Source organism: Meriones unguiculatus, chromosome 14, assembly GCF_030254825.1.
Source record: "Meriones unguiculatus strain TT.TT164.6M chromosome 14, Bangor_MerUng_6.1, whole genome shotgun sequence".
Lineage (NCBI taxonomy): Eukaryota > Metazoa > Chordata > Mammalia > Rodentia > Muridae > Meriones > Meriones unguiculatus.
In genome coordinates, this window is record NC_083361.1 from 2,929,691 (window position 1) to 2,954,801 (window position 25,111).

Below are 25,111 nucleotides of genomic sequence, written 5' to 3' on the forward strand. Positions count from 1 at the left end.
CACAACACGAGAGACACACACAGAGAGGGATGGAAGGTCAGACACAGAAAAAAGGAAGAGGAGATGGGCAACAGAAATAGTCAGAGACACAACACAAGACAGACACACAGAGAGGGATGGAAGGTCAGACACAGAAAAAAGAAAGAGGAGATGGGCAACAGAAATAGTCAGAGACACAACACGAGAGAGACAAGGCAGGGAATTAGACAGGAAAAAGAGGGGATGCAGACAGAGATGGAACCAAGGAAAATGGATAAGAGACAGAGTGGGTTTGGGGGGTGGGAAACAAAGAGACCCAAAAAATATGGGAAGGAAATGGGGAAACACAGATGGTCAGAGAGTGGAGAACAATGAAATATGTGCGCACAGTAGGACCATGAGAAAGAGAAAGGGACAAAGAGGGGATGGGAAAAGGAGATAAAAGAGGAGGGAAGCAAGGAAGAGAAGGAAGGGAAGAGGAGGGAAAGGGAGAGAAGAGGGAGGGGAGGGGAGGAGACAGGTGGGGAGAGAACGAACTTCCATTAAGCGGAAGGTCAGAAGGCTGGTTTCGCTACACACTGCCCTGTCAGGGGTACCAATGAGACATTTTAGAGGATAAAGTTAACTAAGTGTTTCTGTTTGCTTGGAAAAGTGGGGGTGCCGTCCTAGGTGTTTCTGTTTGCTTGGAAAAGTGGGGGTGCCGCGGGATGCAGCTCTAACGGTTCAGACAGAATAACAGAAGTTTAGGGACTTGATGCTTAAAAGGACCTGCCCAGACCCTTCCAAAACTGAAGTCAGCTGACTCGGTGGCCCAGAGCTATGGGTATGACAGGGTGAAAACAAGAGGCACATGGTTTTCATCTCTGCCCTTGGGAAGCAGAGGCAGGAGGATCTCAGTGGCTTTGTGGCTAGCCTGGTCTACATAGAGAGCTCCAGGCCAGCAAAGGTGACATAATGACACCTTACCAAAATAATAATAATAATAATAATACCAAACTAGGCATGGTGGCCAGCCTGGTCTACATGGTGAGACTCTGTCTCAACAAACCAACATAATAAAAATAGATAAATAAAATAAAAAGAAAGCCAAGTGTGGTGATGCATGCCACTTGGGAGGTGGAGGCAGGAAGCTGTTCAAGGCCATCTTCAGCTAACGGGCTACATGAGACCCTGTCTAAAAAACGAAAGTAAAATTTTAAAAAATTAAGGCTTGGACTGTGGGTCAGGGGTAGAGTGCTAAGCTAGCATGTACAAGGTCCTGAGTTCCAGTAATGAGATAATAATAATTAACATAACAAAAAGAAAGGAGGCGAGCTGGCTCTAATGGAGGTAGGTGGCAGAACACTTGCCCAGCTGCATGAGGTCCTGAGTTCACCGTGCAGCACCAGGAAAAGACCCCCACAAAAATCCAAGGGTGCCTGGTCTTTTGTGCACACATTTTATGAGCACAAAATCCAGAGAGGTGGCTACAACTATTTGAAAATGGAAGTTGATATATCAAGGCGGATACTAAGACTCATAAGCAAACCTTCGGCAGAGTGCAGGGAACCATATGAAAGAAGGGGAGTTAGTCTGATGGGGAAAGGATAGGAGCTCCACAAGGACCAAATATATCTGGGCACAGTGTCTTTTCTGAGACTGACACTCCACCAAGGACCATGTATGGATATGACCTAGAACCTCTGCTCAGATGTGGCCCGTGGTAGCTCAGTAACTATGGTTTCCCATAGTAAGGGGAACAGGGACTATTTCTGACAGGAACTCAATGGCAGGCTCTTTGACCTCCCTACCCCCCAAGGGAGGAGCAGCCCTGCTAGTCCACAGAGGAGGACTTTGCAGCCAGTCCTGACCTGATAAAACAAGGTCAGATGAAAGGGGAGGAGGTCCTCCCCAATCAGTGGACATGGAAAGGGGCAGGGAGGAGATGAGGGAGGGAGGGTTTGGGAGGGAATGAGGGAGCAGGCTACAGCTGGGATACAGAGTTAATAAAATGTAACTAATAAAAAATAAGTAGGGCTGGAGTGATGGCTCAGAGGTTAAGAACAGTCACTGTTCTTCCAAAGGTCCTGAGTTCAATTCCCAGCAACCACATGGTGGCTCATAACCATCTATAGTAAGATCTGGTGTGCAGGCAGAATGTTGTATAAATAATAAATAAATCTTAAAAAAGAAAGAAAAAAAAAAGAATGTGATTGCCTTTGTGCACAGGAGACACAATTTTTATTTTAAAAAAATAAATAGAATAAAATAAATAAATAAGTAAAGAAAGAAAATAAAAAGATAACAAAAAAAAGAACTGAAAAAAAAAAAGAAAAGAAAATGGAAGTTGAATGTGGTGATGCAAGACTGTAATCCAGCAGTAGGGAGACTGAGAGAGGAAGAGCTTGGGTTTGCGGCCAGCCTAGGCTACACAGCAAGCTTGGGTCACAAAAAGCAAGCAAAAGCGAAGAAGAGGAGGAGGAGGAAGAAGACAAAGAAAGAAGAAGAGAAGGAAGAGGAGGAGAAAGAAGATAAAAAAGAAGAAGAGAAGGGTGTACCAAAGCAGATACTGAGACTCATAACTAAACCTTCAGCAGGGTGCAGGTCATAAGAAAGAAGGGGGAGTTAATATGACCTGGAGAGGACAGGAGCTCCACAAGGACCAAATATATCCGAGCACAGGGGTTTTTCATGAGACTGCTTCTACAACCAAGGACCATGTGTGAATATAACCTAGAACCCCTGCTCAGATGTAGCCCATGGTAGCTCAGTATCCAAGTGGGTACCCTAGTAAGGGGAACAGGAACTGTTTTTGACATGAAGTCAATGGCTGGCTCTTTGACTCCCCCCCCCCCAGGGAGGAGCAGACTTGCTAGGCCACAGTGGAGGACTTTGCAGCCAGTCCTATAGATACCTGATAAACCAGGGTCAGATGGAAGGGGAGGAGGTCCTCCCTATCCATGGACTTGGAAAGGGACAAGGAAGAGATGGGGGAGGGAGGGAAGGTGGGATTGGGAGAAAATGAGGGAGTGGGATACAGTGTTAATAAACTGTAACTAATATTAAAAATTTTTTAAAAGAAATAAAAACGAAGAGAAGGAGGAGGAAGAATAAACAGGAGGCGAGAAAAAGCAAGAAGCAAAGAAAAAGAACAACAGATCAAAGGTGGTGCTCGCTGTTAATCCTAGTTTAATGCACTTGGAGGCAGAGGCAGGCGGATCTCTGAGTTCAAGGCCAGCCTGGTCTACAGAGCTAGTTCCAGGACAGCCAGGGCTACACAGAGAAGTAAGTAAGTAAGTAAACAAATAAACAAATAGAAAAAAGAAGAAGAAACTGAGGATCCAGAAAGCCAACACTATTCTCTAAGATATCACAACTAGTTACAGACCCTGAAGTGAGGGCTGAAAAAAAAATTCTGAATTTTACTTGAACCCCGGGCTTCCCCAACCCGAGTCTACAACTTCCACATTAAACATCTTAAGCGATGTGAAAGGAAGCGTGATAGAGTTCATCAGGTAGGAGGTATGTTAATAAACAGGGGACCTGAGCAACAACTGGGAAAGAGGATGACCACTGGACTGATGGTCAAGCTGAGGCTCCAAGTTACAATCATTACTCCAAGTCACATGGCTAGAAGCAAACAGATGCAGTACAGGTTTGAACCAGTTGAGGGATGCTAGCTGAGAAGGATGACAGAGAAGACAGGGGAAGTGAGGGTGTGTCTCCTGGAGGGCAGAGGGGTTTCCTCTTCCTCACCCTCTCTATCTTCTCCAGCCACTCCTTATTCTGAGCCAGCTCGGCCATGAACGCCTGGTGCCGGAGCCATCTCTTGTGCAGCTTGTGGCTGTCCTCCCGCGTGCCGTCACGAGCCATCAGCATCTTTTCATGGATCCAGCCATCCAACTGTGCAGGGCAGAGCAAGAGAGCTCAGGGTGTTCCTCTCCCCATCTGGCAGGGCCTCATAACACCCCTCAAGAACTCCCAGGTCGGGCTCTTGGCTGATGAGAGTGGGGAAAAGGAAGGAAGGGACGGGTACTCTGTGCAAATAAAGCTGCCTGGAGAGGACCCTCGAGCCCTTTCGGAGATGAGAGATGCCTCTGTGGTCCCCCAGCACCAAAATCCGTGGGCCCTGCCAGCCTTAGCCGCATAGGAGAACCCAAAGCAGGCTGTCAGGGCCCAGACCCAACCTCCTTCCGCTGCAGGTTAAACAAACTCCTCAGTCAGAAGAACCTCCAGCCCCAATCCCACCCATAGCAAAACAGAGACCTTCGGATGCCAAGATGGCTCAGCATGTAAAGGCACTTGCCGGCAGGCTTGAAGACCAGCGAGGATGGGAAAGGAGGATAGTGAATTTGTGGCCAGCTTGGGCTGCATAGTAAGGCTCTGTTGATTTAATTCTTTATTTTTTTTTTACTCCTATTCCACAGGTTGAACAAGCCGAAATTTAGCCTGCGCACCCCACTGTGGGATCAACATCCCCAAACAACGTCCTATTTCCACGCTTAACCTTCCTGCAAAATCGGCCTCCAAACTAGAGAAGACCCATACCCCTGGGCCCAGAAGCTCTAATAATCCCAAAATCCAGCACCCGTGACTAAGAACACGGTTACCACGAACCATGACCAACCAACACCCAAGACAGGAGCAACAGGCTGCCCTTTGATCCCCAAAACCAATCTACCCCCCAAATATAGGACTCCCAGTGTGGATGCACCCACATTCCGATCCAGCACCCCTCCCGAGCTAACGTCGTCCAAGACGACATGTTAGCAAAATATTTCCTTTACTCCAGACAGCAGGAAAAACGGAGCTGTTTCCTGAGCCCCCTCTTCCATAGGAGTGAGGGCTGCGCTCGGAGACACAGTGGCTGCTTGCTTCGCACGGAAAAGTTCTGGAAGCCGGTTCCATCTCCGGCATTTGGGGAGGGGGAAAGTGCCTACAAACAAGCCCTGGTCCCCAAAGCCGCAATCTCCTCCCGACCAAAACCAGAACCTGGGGCAGTTGCTCCTCCTCCCTCCAGTCACAAGATCCTCCTCCTCCTCCTCCTCCTCCCTCCTGGAAAAAAAAAAAAAAAGGCCGAACTCCCGCGGTCCCGGGAGGCAAAACGCAGTCACTTTCAAGGGCAAACCCCGAGCCGGCCAAACCCCACCCCACCCCACGTCCCCAGAGCGTGTGCTCCCCAGGGGGCTAGGACGGCTTCTCACACGCGCGCGCGCCAAGTCAGACGCTGAACCCCCAACTCCCTACACAGCGAGGAACACGCAACCGGGGGCTCCCAGGGAGGCAAAACCCCCGGCGGAGGTGAGCCGCGTCCTCTAGGCAAAGCCCCCGGAAGGGACCGCTCAGCGCAACCACGGGAAGCCTACCCCAAAGTCAGAGCCCCTCGGACTCGGACCGCATCCGAAGCCTCATCTCCTAAGCATCCCCCCCCCCCCGTGATTCACCACCGCCACCCGGTCCTCCGAGGCTGTGACGGATCCCGCAGGAACCGAGCGCGCAAAGCCCCAAAGCCCTGGGAATCCCCCAAGACCAGGGCAAATTCGATCCCCTGGTAGCGAGGTTGGGACCCCCCGCTCCACGCCCGCGGCGAACGCAGCCTAGCCGAGGCTAGCTCCCCTCCCTGCCCCCTCGCCCTGCGGTCCAGCACCGCGGACAGCGCCAGAGCTCGCCCCTCCCCCGGGGCGGGGGTCCAGGCCCGCCCGCCCCCGCGCCGCCCCCGCCCCTCCCTCCCTCCCGCGGGCCCGCCGGCGAGCACGCGCACGAGTCCCCTCCCCCGCGCGCGTCCGCGGGGGCGCGCGCGGGCCCCCTCCCCCGCTCCTGCCCTTCCTCCCCACCCCCCCGGCGCCCCCGAGACCTGCGGCGGCGGCGGCGTTGGAGGAGCGTCCCTGCGGCGCGCGGGCAGGCGCTCGCCCCTCCACTGCGACGGCTGCGGCGGCGGCTGAAGCTCCGGCGGGCGCGCGCCCCCGCCCTCGCCCCCGCGCCGCGGCCACGCGCCCGCCCGCGCGCGCCCCCTGCCTGCCTCCAGGCCCGCCTCCTTTGCGGGGGGCCCTAGTCCCGGTGGGGGAGGAATCGGGACCTTCTCTGAGCTTCCAGGACCGGAAGCTCCATCTCAGATGATGGCCCCTGGGTCCACAGCAGTCTCACGGCAGGGGGACAGGAGGAGTCCTAAGGACCCGAGGGAGGGATTCTGGGCCCCCAGCTCCTTCAGCTAGGTGAGGGTGTGTACTCAGGCGGGCAGCGCTGGAAAGCCTCCTGGACCATCATCAACCTCAACAGGCTCCGGTTTCTCACCACCACATGAGGGTAGGGATAGGGCAGCAGCGTCCAGAACCAGCGGGAAGGAGGGCCAACAGGGACCCGTGGCTAATGGGCTCTCAGTTACGGCGAGGTTCGGAGGCCTGCGACTACATGCTACGTAGGCGAATTGGTCTACCATGGACCTTCAATACACACAGCCAAACCGCCTTCAGCTGGGGTGGGAGGAGGGCAGGGAGGTGGCCCCTGAACCTTCCGGAAGAAACAGGTCCCTGTCCTTCGTAGGGGTGGGTTCTAGTTCTGGGGTGATACAGAGGGGGCAGTGTGGGACCAGGGCATCTCTGGGAGTTAAGAGAAGTCTATGAACCATCTGTGGGGTGAGCGGGGTCCGTAAGGAGTTCCTTTGGTGTGCGCGTCCAGAGAGGGAGTTTCGGCATGTCAACGCAGAAGGGGGTCTGGGCCATCTCTTACTAGCCGTGCTCCCCAAGGTGTAGAGGAGAAGGGATTTGATTCCTAGTTAGGGGTCTGGGGACGTCACACTCAGCCCAAGCCCTTGTCTGAAGTCCGGCAAGTCCTGAAGTCCGGGCCGCGTGCCTAACTAGCTAAACCGAATAAAAGCGAAGACCCGGTTCGGGTCATCCGTGACTGAAGGAGTACTCCCGTCCACCGCTCCATCCACTCCGACAACCCCCACCTCCGGCCCTCCTCGGCTCTCCTCGCCTCACAGATCTCTAGGGAAAGGTGAGATGCGCGCTCCTTCCCTAGGAACCGTAGGCGCGAACTCAGCGGTTGCCAGGGGAGCCCAGGCTCCTCCCCTCTCCCTGGAGCCCGTGTGGGCTGGCGGGGACCTACCGGGCACGCGCTCTAGCACGGGATTCCTTGCGCCTCCTGGTGGCACAGAGGGAGTACGGTTCTTCGACCCGCTTAGACGGGGCGTCCGAACCCCTCCCCCTCCCCAGCAGGGATCAAGCCTCCCCCTGGTCCCAGCACGGAGGGAGGACCTACCTCGTGACACTCTCGAAGGAAGTGCTGCAGCACGAGCTGGTCCAGCAGCTTTTGCATCCACCGCTGGGCCCTCAGCTGGTTTTCTTGGCTCCTGAGGAGAAGAGAAGGGCTGGAGGGAGGCACAGGCATGGGATGAGGGTGCTGCTGAAGGGGCCTGAGGGCATCAGCTGGGTAGAAGCAGGGGAAAGAGGAAAGCCAGGACGCGTTGGGAGGACAGGGCTCCCAAGAAGAAAGAGAGAAGAGAGGAAACTAGAGGAGGAGGGAGGAAGGGGTAAGAGATAGACAAAGAAAGAGAGATGCACAGAAACATGATACCACCACACACACACACACACACACACACACACACACACACACCAAAGAGCAAGAGATGCTTAGAAATAAAATCAAGCAGGTGTGGTGGCACACCACTTTAATTCCAACACTTGGGAGGCAAAGGCAGGCAGATCTTTGAGTTCAAGACCAGCATGCTCTACAGAGTGGGCTCCAGGACAGTTAGGGCTACACAGAGAAACCCTACCTCAAAGAGAGAGAGAGAGAGAGAGAGAGAGAGAAGGAAGGAACAAACGAACAAAGCAGAGACAGGCACCACAGACTCTAAGAGGGACACACGGAATCAGACTAATACACGTGGTGGGTGATAAGCACAGAGCTGGCTGCTGAGATCAAAAGGCAACAGAAGGTTGGAGATACACATCGGAGATAGCTTGCCCAGCATATGTGATGTCCTGGGTTCAATTTCAAGTGCAGAGAGAAAGGAGGGGAACCCAGGGAGACCCGAACAAAAACAGGGAGAAGAACAGGGAGAAACAGGAAGAAAAAAAAAATAGAAGAGAGGGCAACAGAAATAGATGGTCTATGCTCAGTGGTAGAGCCCCTGCCTAGAATCCCCCAGTGAGGGGCTGGGGTGTGGCTCAGTGGTAGAGCCCCTGCCTAGAACCCCCCAGTGAGGGGCTGGGGTGTGCTCAGTGGTAGAGCCCCTGCCTAGAATCCCCCAGTGAGGGGCTGGGGTGTGGCTCAGTGGTAGAGCTCCTGCCTAGAGTCCCCCAGTGAGGGGCTGGGGTGTGGCTCAGTGGTAGAGCCCCTGCCTAGAGTCCCCCAGTGAGGGGCTGGGGTGTGGCTCAGTGGTGGAGCCCCTGCCTAGAATCCCCCAGTGAGGGGCTGGGGTGTGGCTCAGTGGTAGAGCCCCTGCCTAGAGTCCCCCAGTGAGGAGCTGGGGTGTGGCTCAGTGGTGGAGCCCCTGCCTAGAATCCCCCAGGGAGGGTCTGGGGTGTGGCTCAGTGGTAGAGCCCCTGCCTAGAGTCCCCCAGTGAGGAGCTGGGGTGTGGCTCAGTGGTGGAGCCCCTGCCTAGAATCCCCCAGGGAGGGTCTGGGGTGTGGCTCAGTGGTAGAGCCCCTGCCTAGAGTCCCCCAGTGAGGGGCTGGGGTGTGGCTCAGTGGTAGAGCCCCTGCCTAGGATCCCTCAGTGAGAGGCTGGGGTGTGGCTCAGTGGTAGAGCCCCTGTCTAGAACCCCCCAGTGAGGGGCTGGGGTGTGGCTCAGTGGTAGAGCCCCTGCCTAGAATCCCCCAGTGAGGGGCTGGGGTGTGGCTCAGTGGTGGTGGCACCCCATCAGCTATGTACGTGCCTATCCTATCATCCTCTGTCTCCAGAATCTAGCTAGAGAGAAGACAGCAAGAAGAAGCCTTTTGAGCCTGTGTGGCTCAGTGTGTAATGGCAGCTGTGGCCAAGCCTGGTGATATGAGTTCAGTCTTGGGGACCCACATGGTGGAGGGGAAAGACAAATTCCCACAAATTGTTTTCTGATTGTCACACATGTAATTAATCTTTTTCTTTTTTTAATGAGACTGTCTTCCCCAGGCCTCCAAGACTTTTCTTCTAGGCCCTACACACATGAACATACACACACACATGAACATTCACACACATACACACACACACACACACACACACACCTCTACCTTACTAAGTGTTTTCCCCCATTCTGCTTTGGACCCCTTTCTTAATCAAGGCTCTGCTGTGCTTCTGGCTGTGACTTGCACAGCACCTCTCATCTCAGGCTCTTAGCAATGACCCCCCAAGTTCTAGTTCAGCGGTTCTCAACCCCTCTAACACCGTGGGCCTGTACTATGGTTCCCGGCGCTGTGGTGATCCCCAGCCATAAAATGACCCTTCTCACTACCTCACCGCTGTAATTTTGGCACTGTTATGAATCACAATGTAACTATCTGATGTGCAGGGCAGCTCACATGCAGACCCTGTGAAAGTGTTGTTCAACCCCCAAAGAGGTCACGACCCATGGGTTGAGTCCCTGTGGTCTAGTTAAATTCTAGCTTTCCAAGGACCTGCCTGGGCGCATGAGCACGACACACACACACATACAGGCCAGGGGTCAATCATCAATGTCCTCCTTTACTCCTCTCCAAATATTCTGAGGCAATGTCTCTCATTTAACCTGAAGTTCACCATTTTGGCTGAGCTGGCTGGTCACAGAGCTCCTCCTGTCCTCTGCCCTCCAAACATGAGATTAAAGATGGCGCCACCACCGCCCGGCTCACACCTAGCTTTTTACATGGGTGCTAGGGGTAAAACGTAGTTTTTGTGATTGTGCCTTGAGCACATTATCCACTAACCATCTCCCCAGCCTGAGGGCAGTTTTTGTTCAGTTGGTTTTGTGTGTTCTGTTCACAGCCGTGAGCCATGACTGCTCAATATGTTCTTTTTGAGTGAATGTAGAAACAAACGAACGTAGGAGAGCCCTAGAGAGACAAAGAGGCCCAAGAGATGGAACAAACAGAAGGTCTGAGAAGGGAGGGGGAGGATGTGGTGGCACATTCCACATTCCTGTAAACCCAGCTCTTAGGAGCCTTGAGGTGGAAGGGTCAGGAGTTTAAGGTCAGAAATGTAGAGCTGAGGGCAACCTGGGCTACCGTCAAGAGGCCGAGGTATTAGAGATGCAGAAAGCATCTCTAAAGAGGAGAGCGGAGGAGAAGAAGAACAGGAAACATATAGAAATAGAAGGTTACATGGGGCAAAGAGACAGCCCATGAAAGCTACCTCCAGAGACACCCAGAGCCTGAGAAGCTAAGGAGCAGGAAGGGCAAGCGAAAGGAAACGAGAAATGAACCTGCAGTCAACTCCAGGACCCTGTAAGCCAGACGGTGGGGACAAGTGACAAGGGACAGCTTTCCTCTTTCTCTTAGGCTTCCAATCCCAGCTGTAGTACTTCCTGGCCAAGGTACTGGGCAAATTAATTCCCTCTCCGGGCCTCATCTGCAAACGCGCTAAGGAAGGTTCCTTGTCTGTGGGGTTGTAGCTGGTTTGAGGAGTTCCTCGCCTGCTGTGCACCAAGTGCTGGCTTCCGTCTCCAGCACAGGCCAGATGGGGGTGGCACACACCTGTGCTCCAGCACACGGGAGGGGGAGGCAGAAGAATCGGAAACTTAGGGTCACCTTTGTGTAGTGAACTCACGGCCTGTCTGGGCCACCAGAGGCCCTGTTTCAAAACAAAAACAAAAGCAAAGAAACATAAAATCCAAGCGAAAGGAGGAGAGCTGGAGAGATGGTTAGTTGGCTTCGAACTTTTGTTTCTCTTGCACGGAATCCGGGTTTGGTTCCCAGCACCCGCATGGCGGCTCGCTGCAACCTGGAAAACCGTTTCCAGGGGGAACTGATGTCCTCTTCTGGCCTTCCCTGGCATCAAGCACGCATGCGGTAAAATCCTAGCAATTCCCTTTCTTCCTCATGCTTCCTCATCCGCCAGGGCAGGAACTGCTCTGCTCCATCTCCCCACCCCCACCACTGGGACGGAGAGATCACTCTGAAGCCATGGGCCAAAATACACCTGTCCCCCTTCCACCTGCTACTGTCAGGGATTTTGTCACCGTGAGGGTGGGGGTGGGGGGACCCCAAGTGCACAGCTTTGTCACCTTGTGGGAGAGGCTCCCACCCATCCTAAAGGTGAATATTCTGGGGGCTGGAGAGGCACAGGGATTAAACTGTCTCCAGCCTTGCCCCACTCGGCTCAAAACCGGGGCACACAATCCCTGTGGGCTCCCACAGAACCCCAAACTTGTCTTGCCCCAGCTCTGATGTTAGTCAATGTATTTGTCAACCAACATGACTGGAAAGAGCTGCGGCTGGAGGATTTCTTTGAGTTTGACATCAGCCTAGGCTACATAGACCCTGACTTTAAAACGAAAGAAAGAGACAGAGAGAGAGAGAGGCACAGAAAGAGACAGAGGAGGGGGGCACAGAAGAGGAAAGAAGGCGTAATGGTGCATGTCTGTGATCTCAGGGTGAGGTAGAGGCGGGAGAATGAGGAGTTCAAGGCCATCCCAAGCTACACACACATGCATGCGCACGCGCACACACACATGATAGACAGACAGACAGACAGACAGACAGGTAGATGTTAAAGAAAAAAAAAAAAAGCATCCCAGGCCAACTTGGGCTACAAAAGACCCTGTGTCAAAAACACATAAATAAATAAGCAAATAAGGAACTAAACTGAAACAAGAGGAAAAGCAGAGAAGCGGAAATAGGGACGGGAGGAAAGCTCTGGGTGTCCGCCGCCCTGCACTGTGCCCAGACCCGGCCTTCTGCGGTTCCGGAAACGGGGACCTACTTCTCCAGCAGCCGGGCCACGGCCTCCTGCGCCTGCTCGCCGTAGGCGTTGCCTTGCCGCTGCAGGCCCTCTGCGGCTTGCACCGCCACCTGCATCTTTTGCTGGTTCAGCTCCATCGTGGTGAGAAAATCCCGGTGCCTTTTCACAGCCTCTTCCACCGACTCCACCGTGCAGGGGAGCTCAGCACCAGACAGCGCCACCTCCTGGGAACGGAAGGGACGCAGGTCAGCCTGGCGCCCGGCCAGGACGCAGGAGAGGCTGCCGGGGCTTCGGCTCCGCCTCAGGGCCTTTGCGTGTCCCTGTCCCTCTCTTTAGCAGTCTGTCCTTCTAGATACCCTCCAAGTGTCTGCCCACTCTGCCAAACCTATCAACTGTCCTCTCTTGCTGTTTCCTTCCAGATAATCCCAATGAGCCACTCCTCCAATAAAACACTAAATCCAAGCAAGGCGCGGTGGCGCACATCTTTAACACCGCGCTTTGTGAGGTGGAGGCGGGCAGATCGGGGAGAGTTCAAGGTCAGCCTGATTCATATAGAGAGTTCCAGGCTAGCCAGGGCCACATAGCGTCTCCCTAAAAGCAAAGGGCTGGAGATATGGCTCGTCAATTAGGAGCATTTATTGCTCTCCCAGGAGACCTGAGGTGGGCTCCTGGCGTGAACCTGGCAACCGTGACCAGGGGCTCTGGTGCCTTGGTCTTCTCGGGAACCTGCACTCGCATGCACACAATTTAAAATAATAAAAATAAATTCCTTTAAAAATAAAAGATAGGGGGCTGGAGAGATGGCTCAGCTATTAAGAGCATGGGCTGCTCTTCCAGAGGACCTGGGTTCGATTCCCAGCACCCACAGGATGTCTCATAACGGTAACTCCAGTCCCAAGGGATCTGATGCCCCCTTCTGGCCTCCCAGGACTCTAAATGCACTTTATGTGTAAACACGCGTAGGCAAAACGAAAATAATCTTAAACCGGGTGCGGTGGTGCTCGCCTGTGATCCCAGCACTCATGGGAGCAGAGGCATTCAGATCTCTGGGAGTTTGAGAACAGCCTGGTCTACAAAAGTGAGTCCAGGACAGCCAGGGCTACACAGGGAAACCCTGTCTCAAGATAACTAAATAAATAATATATCTTTAAAAAAAAAAAAGTGACCACCCATGGTGGCGCATACCTTTAATCCTAGCACTTGGGAGGCAGAGGCAGGAGGATCTCTGTGAATTTGAGGCCAGCCTGGTCTACATAGCGAGCTCCAGGACAGCCAGGGCTACCTAGAAACCCTGTCTCAATAAGTAAGTAAACAACAAAACAACCCCATAACCCCACACCACCCAATATAACCTTTAAATTCTGTCTTACACCTACCCTCCCCCTGGTAGTCCAAAACTCAGTTTTCCAAGTAAACAACTATTTCTCCCTTAATCCTCTACCCCCATTTCAAATAAAACATGAATCCAGGGGTCCAGGGAGACACTTCTAAGCATGTCCGTGCCCCGCCCCCCCAGCCCGGAACCCGCACCCCAGCGCCCCGCCAGCGGGCACCTGGTTGCGCAGCACCGCGAGCGCCTGGCACAGGTCTCTGAGGAAGAGCTGGTAGACGTGCGCCTGGACCAGCGCCTCCCTGCGCTCCTCCCACAGGCCGAGCAGTTTGTGCCAGCCCACCTCCAGGTGCGGCAACCAGTCGTCCAGCGCCAGCCCGGGGCCCAGCTCGGCGCCCTCAGACGCCAACAGCGCCTCGCTGGCCGCCACGATGCGCGTGTAGTCCTCCTCGCGCTGATCCACCTCCTCCTTGAGCGCGGCGTGGCGCGCCAGCAGCGCGTCGGCCTCCTCCAGGCTGCGCGGCAGCGGCCCCTCGACGGCGCCCGCCGCCTCCTGCGCTCGCACCAGCCAGTCCAGGAACGTATCCAGATCGCGCAGGAAACGCTGCAGGCGCCCCGCCGCCGCCACCGCCTCGCCGCAGGCCTGGGCCGCCCCGGCCAGCGCGCCCCACTCGGCCCCCAGCTCCTCGGCGCCCCGCTGCAGGCGCGCCGCCTGCGCCGGGAAGCGCTCGGCCAGCAGCGCCGCCTCCTCCCGCAGCGCCGCCTGCCGCGGCTCCAGCGCCTGCAGCGCCGCCTCCAGGCCGCTCAGGCGCCACTGCAGGGCCCCGCCGGCCCGCGGCGCGCTCTCCACAGCGCGCCGCTTCTCCCGCACCTGGGCGCGCACCTCGGCCACCTCCAGCACGTGGTTCTCCACCAGCAGCACTGCGCTCATCTCCTCCTTGCGCTGCTCCACCAGCTCCACGATGCGGTTCCACCTGGCCAGGGGCGGGGAAAGAGGGTGGTCGGGTGTGGAGGGCCCACGCACCCGGCGTAAAAATCCAGGCCTCGGGACCTGGGGGAGACCCAGTTTGCGCCTAAACAAATAGGATCCCAACCTGGACAGCGCTTAGAGGGCCTATCAGATTATCTTCACAGTAATAGTAGAACCCTGTGTGTCATCTCACTATCTTCCAGAGTTTAATCGAATTCCCCAGAGGCCACATATTAGCGAGCGAACGAGAGAGCAAGCGAGCAAGAGAGAGAGAGATTGAGATTTTCACAATGCTACTTTCCCCACTGTTTTCTATTATGAAAACACATATTTAGTGTCTGGGACGAACCTCAACGATACGGCACCTGCCTAGCCCGTGGAAGGCCCTGGATCCTTCTCCAACATCGTAAGAACAATACTGATAATTATGCCAAAATATGCTAGGCTCTTTCTTCCTTCGGGTTTGGTTTGCGCGCGTGTGCTGTGTGTGCTTGTGCGTTCTGGTGCAAGCACAGGCCCGTTAGCCTGCAGAGGCTCGAGGCTGACACCACTGTCTTCCTAAGTCACCCTCCCTTTCCTTTCTTGAGGTGGGCTCCCCTTCTGCACCTGTGGCTCTTCAATGCTGGCTATCTGGCCAGCCCAGCTGGTGCCGGCTGGCCGCGGGGGGGGGGGGGGTCCTTAGCCCTGCCTCTCAGGTGCTGAGATGTCAGGAGCTGCCGAGCCCGCTCTGGTCCTCACACTTGCAAGGCACATCAGATGGAGGGCTTTGTCTGTCTGTTTGTTTTTAGATGTTTGTAAATGCGTCTGCTCCTTTTCCCTGTGTGTATGTGTATGCCCGTCACGCCAGCCTGGTTAGAAGAGGGTGTTGGCTCCCCTGGGTCCCCTGCACCTGAGTTACGGAGGGTTGTGAGGCCTCACGTGAGTGCCAGAAACGGATCCTGAGTTCTTTACACGAACAGCACTCGTAACGGCCTAGCCACCTCTCCTCCCCACCCCATCACGTTTTAGATGGGAGTCCAGTATGTAGCCCCAGGTTGGCCTGAAACTTGTGATCCTCCTCTTCTGTCTCCTCAGTGGCGGGATAGGATACAGGTCTGCCTCTGGCTTTTGAGGTAGGGTCTTGCTAAGCTTCCAAGGCTGGCCCCGAAACCCAGGACGAGGAGCCTCAGCCCCCTACACACCACCTGACTGGACTTCAATTTTCATGTCTCAGCCATCCCCACACTGGCAGGTCTTCTGGTCATGTTCCAGGAGGAAAGATATCAACTTGCCTTTTCCTTTTTTCTTAAACAATTCTAAATTCTAGGCTGAAGGACAGCTTAAGGCATAAAGGCACTTGGCATCAAGCCTGGTGATCTGGGTCCCTGAGAGGGTGTTAGGAGATGCTTGTCTTCTAACCTTCACGTGCACAAAACACACAACAGAGAGAGAGAGAAAGGGAGAGAGAAGGGGGAATGTAATTCTTTAAAATGTTCTAGATTCTGGAAGCTCCAGTATGGAAATTGGGAGACTAGGAGATGAAACAGTAACTATGAAGACTTGGAAATCCAGTCATGATGGTAAACTCCTGTAATCCTAGCGCACAAGGGGTGGAGACCAGCCTTGTTGTACAGAAAGTTTAAGACCAGCCTAGGTTACGTGAGATCTTCTCTCAAAAGCAACAAGCAAGCAGGGCATGGTGACACATCTTAATCCCAGTGCTTGGGAGGCAGAGGCAGGTGGATCTCTGAGTTGGAGGTGGGGCTAGCCTGGTCTACATAGTCAGTTCCAGGACAGCTGGGGCTACAAAGTAAGATCCTGACTCAGATAGATGGATAGATAGATAGATAGATAGATAGATAGATAAAGTTGAGCTAGGTGTGATGGGGCATGCCTGTAACCTTGTACCTGAAAGGTGGAAGTAAGAAAACCAACAGTTAGCCTCAAGAAACCAAAGTAGAGGGCTGGAGAGATGGCTCAGAGGTTAAGTGCAGTGGCTGCTTTTCCAGAGGTCCTGAGTTCAATTCCCAGCACCCACATGGCGGCTCACAACCATCTAGAGTGAGATCTGGTGCCCTCATCTGGCATGTAGACAGAGCACTGTATACATAATAAAGAACTTTTTTAAGGGAAGAAACTAAAGTAACAGATGAGTAAATAGGATTTCCCAAATAAGAGGACATGCACGGAAAAACTCCTGGCCAATAACAGCACCTTATGAATTCTTTCTGAACAAACCAGTGAACATCCAAAGAAAAGGGCTGCATTCTCATCCTAGCCCATCACCACCAGCACTGGGCATGTATTACCTTCTTGTGAAGATTGTCCTTGACTCTGAAGAGATGGCTCAGTGGTTATGAACTCACACTGCTCCTACAGAGGACCCTAGTTCCATTCCCAGCACCTACACTGAGCAGCTCACAACCACCTGTAATTCTAGCGCCAAGGGCTCCATCACCCTCTTCTGGCCTCTACAGGCACTGCAGGCAAGTGTGCACACACACACACACACACACACACACTAAAAATAAAATAAAATAAATCTTTCAGAAAGATTTTCCTGATTTACAAGGTGTGTATTAACACCGGGCGCATGGGGCAGGGGGAGGTTGACATCACACACCTTTGGCTTTCACGGTGCAGTGGATAGAGAAGGCACTGACAGGAAGAAAGACGTTCCGGCCCAGGCCTCACCTACCTGCTGTTGAGGTGATCCTGACAGGAGCGCACTTCATCTGAGCTGGGGTGACCCCCTTCCACCAACTCCTGAACTGTGTGGTTCACATCCAGGACGCGGCCCATCAGACTGTTCATCTCCTGGTCCAGACTTTCAAATCTGCAGCAGCGCATGCAGAAGTCAGAGGTCGGGACTCGCAGGGACCCGATCACCGACCGGTTGTAAGTCTCTAGGCCGTGTCTCAAGCCCCTTGAAAGGAACTTGTTTTCCTTCCTTCCTTCATTCCTTCCTCCCTCCCCCTCCCCCCAGTCTGAGTCACAGCTGGACTCAGACAGCCTTTGACATGTACCTCCCTTCCAGTCCTTCTCTGAAGGCCCAGCTCAAGGACAGCAACAAAGAACCCCAAAGCCCTGACCTCTGGACCTTATTTTGGATGGCTGCCCCAGCCCATGATCCCCCATGCCCTAGAACTAATTGACCTCTTGCTCTGCTACCTCAGCGGCTTCTCTGCGCCCCCGGCTGCCACCCTCACCTCCTTCAACCTGCCCTCCATACATCCGGCCAGGATTACGGATAGATTTTTAGTTTTGCGACAGGGTCTCACTACGTAGCTCTGGCAGCCCTGGCACCCGCTACGTAGACCCGGCTGGCTTCGAATCCACAGCATGTGCTGGGATTAAAGGTGTGCTCCAGGGCGGGAGCACCGTGGTAGCCAGGGAGATGACGTCGGTCTTAATGGGAGTCCCTGGCGTGGGGCGGGCTGGAGGGGCTGTGTCTCTGGACCCTGCAAGTGTTTGCTAGGTGTTTCACATCTGCGGACTTCCTCCCTGTTCGCAAGCTCGAGACGGAGGCTGAGCAGCTGAGGTTGGGTGAGTGAGCAGGGGGCCCCGGGGCCTTCCGCGGGCGCGCCTACCGGTGCTGCACCACCTCCACGTCGTCGAGGGAATCGGGCACGCGCATGGCCAGCAGCCACTGCTCTTTCTCGCCGATCCACAGCTCGCACGCGTGCACCTCGCCGAACATCCGGTACACGGCGAGCGCGTCGCGAAGCCACTGGCGCCGCAGGGCGGCCACCTCGGTCACCTCTGCGAACAGCTGCTCGGCTTCCACCACGCGCACCTGCAGCGCCACCACCAGCGGCCCGGCGCCGCCGGCCCCGCCCAGGGCGGCTAGCTGGCGCCGCAGGCCGCCCACGGGGCCGCGGTGGGCCTCCACCTCCCCGGTGAGCGCGCGGTGCTGGCGCGCCAGGCGCCGGCTGGACGCCTCGTCGTGACCGAAGTCGCCGGCCGCGGCCAGGCGATAGGCGTCGCGAAGCCAGTCCAGGAGCCCGTCCAGGTCCGCGCCGAACTGGTGCAGCGCCCGCGCCTCCTGCAGCCTCCGCTCCCGGCGCGCCGCCGCCTCCTCCAGCCGCTGCCAGCGGCGCCGGGCGCCAGCCGCGCGCTCCGCCAGGCCGGCCAGGTGCAAGGGCTCGGCGCCCGGCCCCACGGAGCCGCCGGCCGCAGCCAGCTCCTCCCCGCGGCGCAGCGCCTGCTGCAGCAGCGCCCGGCGGCCGCCCAGCTCGCCCTGCAGGATCTTGTGCTGCGCCAGCAGGCGAGCGGTGCTGGACAGGTCGTGCGCGCCGTCCGCCGTGCCCGCCGCGCCGCCGCCGCCGCCCGCCGCCTCCAGGAGGCGCTCCTTGTCCCGGGCCCAGCTCTCCGCCTCCTCCAGCTCCTGCAGCAGCGCCCACAGGCTCCGGGACGCCTCCAGCTCCGCGCGCCGCCGCGCCGCCTGCTCCTGCAGCTCCGACAGGCAGCCGTGCGCGTGGTTCACGCGGTTGCAAACGACCTGAGGGTCGCAGGGCTGGTAGCCTGGGGTGGGGGAAGGGGAGGCTAGGAAGAGACGCCAGCCCACGCCACCCCATCTTCAGGCATCCCAGACGCCTCAAGCTTGGGCAAGCACTGACCCTGGATTCTCAGCCTTCTCTCCGGCTCCCTCGCCCTTCCCACCCTGGAATGCCACGCCTGCTTTGTCTTCCTCTAGGTTAACGGTTCCCTGGAGGCGGGTGAGGGCTAGCTGCATCATCGGACTTCCACACCACTCGGTACAGGCCCAGTGAATGGGGTGACTTGCCTCCCAAGCACTGTGCCACCACGCCTGACCCGTGAACTTTTTCTCCTCAGATATTTTGACTTCCGCCTGGGTTCCTTGTCCATGAGTAGAGAACTGTGAGATTCATTTAACAGATCACAGCCAACCTTTCTGTGATGGAGCGAATGCAGCCAGTGCCACGTGCTTGCAATCCCTTGGAAGGTGGCGGCAGGAGGATTGCAAGTTTGAGGCCAGCCTGGACTTCATAGCAAGACAGTCTAAAAAATTAAAAGGGGCGCATGTATGCGCATGCACACACACACACACACACACACACAGCGAGAGAGTAAAAGTAATCTTTAAAAATATTTTAGAAGAAAAAAGTATCTTAAAAGTCAAGCCAAATGGCCCAGCTATTCAGGAAACTGCCTGGGTTACAGAGTGAATTCAAGGCTAGTCCGAGCAGCTTAGTGAGGACCTGTGTCAAAACAAAAAACAAAAAGAAGGCAAGGCTATAGCTCTGCATTAGAGTCTTTGCCCAGAGGCCACTGGGGGCATCCGAGGCCAGCTACCCAGTAAACCTCCTACTGAGCAGGTCCAAAGGCCTGGGTCCAATCCCCATATGGAAAAGAGGGCGGGGGAGGGGAAGTGGTCAAGAGACCATGTTCTGGATCAATGGCGCATCGTCGCCATGACAACACAGCCCACACCGGCCTCTTCCGTGCATCCTCCGAGCCACTGGTCATCTCCGGGGCTGGGATATCACAAGAGGACAGAGGAGGCCTCCTGCCCATTCCTCCCCAAGGTCCCAGCACCTCCTCTGGGGTATGATGTGGACGACAGGAGTCTGGGTCAAAATCAGGACACCCACCAGGATTAGGAAGGAAACCTCAATGCTCTCTCTTTCTCTCTCTCTCTGAGATAAGTTAGACAAGTAGCTCCAAATGCCTTGAACTCTGTGCAGCCAAGGATGACCTTAAACTTCTGATTCTCCTGCCTCCATCTTCCACGCTAGACTGGAACCCACCTGCTCAGCCCCATTCGCAGCCCAAGTTTACTCTTAGGATGTAGCATGGTCCCATTAAGAGTGAGAAACTCCCCACCCAAGAGCAGGGCTTTGGTTTCCTCCTCAAAGAAAGAAAGGCCGACATCACTCAGGGCCAGCTGATGAGCACAGGCAAGGCCATCCGTGCCCACGGCGTAGGCGAACAAAAGCAAGCCGACTCCTAACCATCCCTGCGCACAGACCAAAGCAAACCATAACGACCCCCACAGCCCCTCAGGCAGCCAACGTAAATAACTACTGTTGTTAACTGCAAAAGCCTCCACCCTCTCCTCCTGCATAGGTACGACTGACTTCAATGCTCAGTCCCAGGTCCTGAGGAGACGGCTCAGGGCTCAAGCCCACTTGCTGCAGAGGACTCTGGTGCAATGCCCAGCAGCCACACGGAAGCCCACAACCATCCTAACCCCAGCGTGAGGGGATCCGATGCCATCTTCTGACTGCCAAGGAACCGGGCGTGTGTTCGGTGCACACACATACATGCAGACGAAATACTCACAAAATAAAACTTAAGAAAGAAAAAGGCATTTTAGGGTGTTGAGTCTTCTACCTCCTTTGGGATGGTGAGTCTTTAGGGGGCACACCTAAGTTTTCTGTGAGGGTGTCTCAGAGATGTTAACTGAGGAGGGGAGGCCTACCCTGCCTGTCAGGTAGCAGCATCCCAAGGACAGACTGGGATCAGGACCGAGTGAAAAGGAGGCAGGAAGGCAGACAGTGGAGCCCAGCACGCATCTCTCTCTCTGAGTTCTCACTGTGGACCCAGTGTGCCCGGCTGCCCCCCTGCTGGTCCCCCCTGCTGCCATGCTGTCCCCGCCAGGGTGGACTGTGCTCTCACTTCCTCCATCCTGAATTTGCTTGTCAGCTATTTTGTCGTAGAAAAACACAGTTCACCTAGCCCAAGCCCAAACCCCGTGAAAAAGCCCTTTATGGGGCTGGAGCAGGGATTCAATGGCAGAGTATTGCCAGCTGTGCTCAGAGGCCAGGGTCCCCCGTTAGGGCCTCAAACCCAAAGGTTTCTCTCATAATACTCCGAGACTCCTCTTGGTCATCTATGCATTCAAACAGCCAATCCCTACAGAGGGCTTCCTGAGCTGAAGTTTGACTCGAGGGCAGTGACCCGGAGAAAAGGAACCCCTAGAGCCAGAGTGGGCTTCGCCTATCATCACCCATGTTCTTTTCTGGTGCCCAACTCTCCTGATTTTCTCAGTCCTGTCTTCACAATGGGCTGAGTCCACTCTTGATCCTGATGGAGCATGCACAGGCTGAGCAATGGGGTGGGACACATAGGGGACAAAAACTGCTTTCTCCTCTGTCAGAGTACTGGGAGAGAAGAGAAGACATGAGGCTGGATGAGGCCGTCTCATGCCTCACATGAAGGTGCTGCTGACAGCAACACCAACACAGACAGCCTGAGGACGTCACCAGCCATCCTGATCCAGCCAGGCCCGCTGCCTAGCCATTTCAAATTACACACGTCACTCAATTCCTCTCGATTTCTTTACAATCAAACAAACAGGGTCTCATGTAGCACAGGCTCATCTTGAACTTCCTGGGTAGTCAAGGCTAGCCTTTAACTCCTGATCCTTCTGACTCTGTTCCCTGGGTGTCGGGATCATAAACACAGCCACCACCAAGCATGGTTTTCTTTTCTCTCTTCTTTTTTTCTTTTGTCACTGTAGCAGGGTCTCATATAGCTCAGGATGGTCTCAAACTCACAACAGTCCTCCTGCCTTGGTGCCTCAAGTGCTGGGACCCCAGGTCTGCTCCACCTCCTCTGGCTTACTCTAGATTCTGTAAGCCAGTTAAGTTGAGTGTCTATAGCTTGCTGCTGAATGGTTCTCGACCATACATTATTTTACATACTTTTGTGAGTTACTGTTATTTATAATGTTGGGGATGGAAAACAGGGCACTAAACACAGTAGGCTGTGCCTACCACTGAGCCACACCCCAGCCCCTCACTGGGGGATTCTAGGCAGGGGCTCTACCACTCAGCCAGGCCCCTGGTCCCACAGTCAAACATTATAACTGAGCTGCAGCCCCAGCTCTTTACACATTTGATGCTGTTGCTGTTTTATGTTGTTTACAGAGATTAAATTGTGACAGGCTTAGCACATTAGTGTTCAAAACAAGTGAGGTATTTCTGTACACTCAAAGCAGGACATAATTTGGTGGTCTAACTTTCCACTTGGTGCCCTCTGATCTTCCTAACTGAATGTGACCCTAAACTCTACTTAGATACCTCCAAGAACAGGGAGGTGAATCTTCCTTTCTTCCTTCTTTCCTTCCTTCCTTCCTTCCTCCCTCCCTCCCTCCCACCGTTCCTTCCTTCCTTCCTTCCTTCCTTCCTTCCTTCCTTCCTTCCTTCTTTCCTTCCTTCCTTCCTTCCTTCCTTCCCTCCTTCCTTCCTTCCACCTCTCAGGAGTCCTCTTTCCACCATGAAAGACTCTGCCCCTCGATGTCCAGACTCACCCTGCAGCTGGGAGAACCTGAGGGCCGCAGCATTGAGGGCCTCCACCCGCTCAGTCTGGGCTGCAATGTCGGCCTCTAGGAGCTCATGCTTCTGCAGCAGATCGTCAGCCTCCACCAGATGCTGCCCGCATTCCCGAGACAGCAGCTGAGTCTGCCGGGAGAGAGTTCACCAGCGGCGCTGCCCAGGGCCACTCACGTCTCCCCACAGCACAGCAGCCTGTGCTGGGGCAGCTCTCTCTTCCACACACGCCCCATGACCTTCCGGGTGGGAGACTTTACCTTCCACACCAGTCTCACCTGCCTGGCTTTTGTTTTCCTTACACGTGTCTGCTTGTTTGCTGTGTGTGCACAGGCACATCCATGCTCACTGGCATGGATGTCAGAGGGTAATTTTGGAGGGTGGGCTCTCTCCTTCAACCGTGTGAGACTGAACGCAGGTCACCTGGCTTGACTTGAACTCTCTAGCTGAGGGTGACCTTGAACCCTGGATCCTCCTCTCTACCTCCTGAGTGCTAGGATTACAGGTGTGTACGGCCATCCTCGGTTTTACGTGGAGCTGGGGGTGGAACCCGGGCAGGCCAGCCCTGGGCTCACTAAGCTACACCTCCATCGGCCGAGGCTTCCTCTTTTTCTCTGTGTCATCTCCCAGGATGGGCATCCTCCCTGTCCTCCAAACACCTGACCCCCCCCCCGGCCCCTGCAGCTGGTCCTCACCTGCATCTCCTCCATCCAGTCCACCATGTAGACCATCTCCTGGAAGACCTTCTGCAGGGCCAGGTTCTGCTCCAGCCGGGTCCGCCGGGCCCCCACCAGCCCAGTCAGCAGGGCCCACTGGCGCAGCACGCTGTCACGCTGCGCTGCCACCCGACGGGCGTCATAGTAGCCTTCCTGGGCCAGCGCCTGGGCTAGCTCTGCCACACCCTGCACCCGTTCCTCGTAGGCCGCAATGTCCGCCTCGATGGCTTCGTGCTTCTTCATGGCGGCCTCCACTGCCGGCAGCTCATAGCCGAAGTTGTCCTGGGCAGTTGCAGGCCACAGACGCTTACCGTGCTGCCTCGGGAGTGCTGCTCTTGCTTCTCCCCCCCCGACACCACCACCAGTGACTCCGGAAACTCTCCTCTCACCGTCTCAGAGATCAAGTCTAGAGTCTCCTTCACCCCAGAGACCAGCCCCACCTTCCCAGTTATCCTGGAAATCAGCCCACTTTTCCCTCTTAGTCTGGAGACCAACCCCATCCTTCCTGGTTACCCTGGAAATCAGTCTCACCTGTTACCTTGGAGATTAGCTTCACCCTACTCAGTTACTTAGAAACCAATCTCATCTTCCTTTGTTGCCTTGGAGACCGGACCTGCCTACCTCCAATTACCCTAGAAATCAATTCTACCTTCTCCCGATACCTTGAACTTCAGACCCATCATAGTTTCTCTGGAACACCTTTTCTGGTTACCCTGGAGACCAGCCCCATCCTCCCTCGTTACTCTAGAAACCGCCCTACCTTCCCCAGTCACTTTGGATACCACTCTTAACCCCTCCCTGTTACATCTCTACCTGTAACCTTGTTGCCCGGAAAACAGACCCATCTTTGCATTGCCATGGAGACTGGGGACCAGATTTGCCACTATTCTGTTACCTAGGAGACCAGTTCTATCCTCCTAAGTTACCCTGAACTCCAAACACAGCCTCCATCCTCATTTTAGTTAAACATTCCCTCTCAGAGGAGACTATTCCCCCCAGATCAGCTTCACCTCCTTGTTACCCCCCAAACTTAGATTCATTCCCCTCACCTATCTCTCAGGGCTCAGAAGATTAAAGCAACCTTCCCTGATGCTTAGCCTTTATTCTGAGTCTCAGGGCAATGAGGTCTGCTCACTCCTTCCCCCTCCCCCGTCCCCTTACCCCACCCTGAGCTCCGCTCACTCCCAACCCCGTCCCTTACCCCACCCCACACCCCAGCCTGGCCAAGCCCACCGCCTACCTGGGAAACCAGACGCTGGTTCTCATTTAGCCAGCTCTCCCTCATGGCCACCTTGTGGTCGAATCTCTGCGCCAAGAGTTCCAGCTTCTCCTGGCGGATGAGCTCAGCCCTGAGGGCTGCCTCCCGCTCATGCTCTGCCTTCTCCAGCTCACCCCATGCCTGGAGGAAGACAAGCCGGGATACTTAGATTTCAACAACCATCCCTGTTTACTGATCCAGGCTCTCCTGTCTGAGGCCACTCAGGGCGAATAGGGCACCTTCAAGCAAAAGAAAAGAAAAAGCTACCTCACTATACTACTGCTGGAAGAATGTCAGAATAAACATAATGGGAACCTATACAATGACACAATGCCATCTTGGCTCGCTCTTGTGCCCCCGACATGTTGGAGTAATGTTTTTGTGCGATGTGTAAAGATTATCCTGGCGTTATTCAAATGATAACTTCCGTGCCAGTGCAGATCTTACAAGCCAGGCTTTGGGACCGTCAGGAGGCATGTCCTGTCTCAATGTTTTGTAAACATTGCTCTCCATCACCTGATTAGCTTTAATAAAAATCTGATGGCCAAATAAACCGAGGCAGGATTAGGAGGTGGGACTTCCCAGCCAGAGTGGGGGTCCCAGGTAGGGAACCAGAGAGAGAAGGAGGTTGTCCTCGGAGCACAGACGAAGAAGCAGGTGCTAGAGCACGACTAAGAGGGCAAGTAGGGGCTAAGTGGCGGGAAGTAGGCCAGGCCGCACTGTTGGATTAGAAGAGCCGA

General features: G+C 55.0%; 1 protein-coding gene across 4 annotated transcripts in view; it reads right to left on the reverse strand.

Annotated features, from left to right (window-relative positions):
- Sptbn4 (spectrin beta, non-erythrocytic 4) overlaps positions 1-25,111 on the reverse strand; it is a 91,710-nt gene that overhangs the window by 35,856 nt on the left and 30,743 nt on the right. The window contains exons 11-19 of one of the 4 annotated variants that reach the window (XM_060366504.1): positions 24,354-24,512; positions 23,093-23,395; positions 22,379-22,529; positions 17,691-18,624; positions 16,799-16,936; positions 13,375-14,125; positions 11,843-12,045; positions 7,219-7,309; positions 3,715-3,861 (exon numbers count right to left, since the gene is read on the reverse strand). In XM_060366504.1, coding sequence (XP_060222487.1) covers positions 3,715-3,861; positions 7,219-7,309; positions 11,843-12,045; positions 13,375-14,125; positions 16,799-16,936; positions 17,691-18,624; positions 22,379-22,529; positions 23,093-23,395; positions 24,354-24,512 — 2,877 coding nt within the window. The other 3 variants (XM_021650627.2, XM_060366506.1, XM_060366505.1) reach the window with 3 other exon arrangements.